We start from the raw sequence: 3,446 nt of genomic DNA, 5'->3' as shown, positions 1-3,446 counted from the left end.
CACTACACCATTCAAGTTAGCAGCAAAATTAAATATGTTGTGCATGATGAGCGATTATACCGCACCATTAAAGTTTACAGCAAAATTAACATAAATAAATATTGAGTTAGTAGTCAGAACACCAAATAAGAAATTAAAAAAATATAAGTAGTTAGTACCATAAAGATTAGAAAAAGGTATGTAGGTAACAAATCTTCATTGTGGTGGCGAGGGATCACAAAAGCAGGTAGGGAAGAGAAGGAATAGAAATAGTAAAATCCTTATGGAAAACATTTTTTGGAAATAAAAAGTGGTTAGAGTGTCGTGCTAATAACGTATTATAAAAAGACAAAAAATAATGAGAGAACCTATACTGGAGATTGAAGTGGAACAAGATCAATGTATTACTCTGTTTGTTTTCTTCACTTGTAACAAGGGAAATGAAGAAGTAAAGAAGTGAGGAAAACTTGTATAATCCTTCAATAAACAGATATAGAGTTTTTCATCCAACATCTTCCTTAGTGCTTTTGGAAAATCTACACACCAAAATTGTAAAAACATACTAACACTATTTAGGCCATGTAACACTTTGATTTTCATTCTAATGGGCATTCACATCACACCATTCACAACAATATATGAATATACCATAAATATAGCTAGATATGCATCCTTTCCAAATTAAGTCTATGCATCCTTTCCAAATTAAGTCCCATAATTTCAGAACATACATGGAGTTTTGTAGGCCAAAAATTGGCAAATGGCTATGCACCGTAGTTGAGAATATTAGGGTCTATATATAGGCATAGCTATAGCTATTTAGTATGAAAACCAGCAATCTCTCCAAGTTCTTCAATCTCCTTTGCCAATTCTTCCACCTTTTCAACTATCTCTGTCAACAAAAAGACAAAGCTTGCAATTGCAAGTTCATCAGCATTTTCTATTGGTCCAAATTTGGAAGTTGGAGAAACAATCGAGCTTAGCTCTTGTCTCGTTGACTTCAATTTGGGCACTATCACAACCTGTTGGTTGCATCGTCTCATCTTCCCAAGGCTCTCTCCAAGCTCTCTTAGGCTCCATACAAGTGTCACCCCAACAGCTTCACTTGGCTCTTCGATTGACTGCTTCAGACTCGATGAAGGCTAACAATCACACACAACAGCTAAGAATATTTCTTATAAAAAAAAATCAATAATTATATTTGAATTCACAAAATCTATACATTTTCTGACACACTTTTTAACAGAAGTAGCCCCTACGTACCATTATACGTGAAACCCACCTGTATTAATTTCCTTTTCAGTGTTAAGTGTCTAAGTATAACACTGCTACTCAAAGAAAATGAACCAAAAAGAATTTAAGCAAAGGCTACGTTGTGTGTATATATGTACCTGTTTAGGAGATTGAATACAGCCTTTCAGGGAAATGACAATGGTAGCTAGCTCTCGAAGAAGCTCTCCTAGTTGTAGGTATTTAGTCCATGGGTAGTGGAGACCAAACTTTCCATGCCATGGTTCCCATTTCGCAAAATTTGCCTGACATATATACATAATTATAGAACACCGTGAGCTCACTTTTTTGCTTATAATTGATAAAAAAACAACTTACATATGAGTTATATTTTCAATTACTAGAAAGGGTGTAAATAAATATGCGTTACAAATAACAACGCTCTCGATAAAATGTGCATGAAATAGTATTATACCAGTGTCTCATCCTTTGCCTTGGAGTGCAACACCGCCTTGCAACTACTAGAAATGGAAGTCTGGTTATCCTTCATATTTTCATTGTCCTGTCTGAAGTAATTCTCCAAGCATCCTTCAAACCATCAATTATTGGACAAGATGGTTAATTATTTTCTTAATTAGATGGTTCATGCGTTTACTTTAATCACTAACACAAACCAATACATGCTTTAATTGTATATTACCTTCAATTGAGTCCGCAAGGAGTTGAAATTTATGAGTTGTAGAGTCATGAAGTTCATCACTAGCCCATGCGGGGAAGACCAGCAAGTTTATGAATATGCAAACAGCAAATCCCATCCCGATCGTTGAAAGACGATCACGAGCTAATTCCAACACTTTTTCGGCACGTAAACCCGACACGATTACTAGATTGAAGGTCAGGATGAAGATCATGGCTCCATAGTCGTATCTTTTTTTAATGCTTGGTACTAATCTAAAATATGTCGCAAATGCACCTGAAATTAATAAAATAAAATGTAAGGTTTACTTAAACTAGTTTATCTTTTTGCTCTGATTCTTTTTTTTCCCCTTATTCAATAAATTTCAATTCGTACCACTCAAAAATTTTATTTTATTTTATATATATATAAAAAATATGATCACGATTTCGTCATCAACCATTAAAATCTGTAGTAATGCATGGTACGTGGATAAAGCGCCACGATCTTCTTGGGTAAGATGGAAGTTCCAAATTTTTTGGAGGCCAACTTCGTACAATATTTTTAGACCACGCACCATATATATATTTAACAAAAATAATTTTTTTGGTGACGAAATTATACTTGAGCACTTTATAATCAAAGATCAAAATTAATCGATGGCCTTAATCTTACCGATGATAAACACCAAAGAACCGATGAATACAGCGTTGCCTTTGCCCATTCCACCAACTTTTTGAGCAAAAGTTGCAGCTGAGCACCCCAAAGCACCTCCTAAAATTGTTCCCAATCCACGGTTTAAGCCCTTACCAAGTGTGGCACCTGAAAAAAAATATATTGTTACCATATTTAATTAGTAACTTAATGACTTTTTTTTGTTGGATAAATGAAGTACAATAGAAATTAATAAAGAGCGAAATCCTTCAATGTAACCAAAATATAGAAATAGAGCTAACCTGCGTAGAACTCGAAGATGACAACGACGGTCATGATAGCCCACATGGCATTCTCTCCAACTTGCTCATACAGAGGGTCGAGAAGATAGAGAAGTGAAACCAGAACCAGGGCAACTCCAACCTTGATGCTGTGAAGCAGCTTTCTCATATCTTGCTTGCTTATCTGATCAATTATTCTATTTTTAAGATTGGAAATAATTCCAAAAATTGAAAACTTGTGCCTCTCATCTTTGTCTTGAATATTTTTTAGTACAAGGATCGAACCCATAAATTACTGCTACGAAATATTAATAGAAATGTTCTCTTAGTTTTTTCCTTGTTTTAGCTAGACAGATCAATACAAATCACTCACTTTGTAGTTGTGAAGTTTGGAAGGAAGAAATCGTGCTTATATATACACGGCTATCCCATGAAAAGTAGCCAAGGTGGGACATATATAGTAACTAGATATTAATTAACCTAAAGTGGACCTATCTTGCTGGGGGCTCGCCACTTCAATTTAAAGCCAGTGCCCTAAAAATTTGTGACATGCCTCAAAACCAACATTGGCTGTATGTGCGCATTTATCAGAAATAGGGTTTTGAAGGAAATTAATAAAATTATAA

The 3,446-nt window shown here is 34.8% G+C and overlaps 1 protein-coding gene across 1 annotated transcript; it reads right to left on the bottom strand.

Annotated features, from left to right (window-relative positions):
• Positions 1–550: 550 nt before the first annotated feature.
• On the bottom strand, positions 551–3,183 carry LOC126617335 (aluminum-activated malate transporter 13-like). Its single transcript, XM_050285371.1, has 6 exons — positions 2,842–3,183; positions 2,561–2,707; positions 1,910–2,182; positions 1,685–1,797; positions 1,371–1,514; positions 551–1,121 (listed from the first exon to the last, which is right to left on the bottom strand). The coding sequence occupies exons 1-6, from the start codon at positions 3,107–3,109 to the stop codon at positions 795–797; spliced, it is 1,272 nt and encodes a 423-aa protein (XP_050141328.1). The 5' UTR covers positions 3,110–3,183; the 3' UTR covers positions 551–794.
• Between the last annotated feature and the right edge of the window lie 263 nt (positions 3,184–3,446).

Source organism: Malus sylvestris, chromosome 3 (assembly GCF_916048215.2).
Source record: "Malus sylvestris chromosome 3, drMalSylv7.2, whole genome shotgun sequence".
In the NCBI taxonomy this organism is placed as follows: domain Eukaryota; kingdom Viridiplantae; phylum Streptophyta; class Magnoliopsida; order Rosales; family Rosaceae; genus Malus; species Malus sylvestris.
This window is presented reverse-complemented; position numbering and strand designations above follow the sequence as displayed.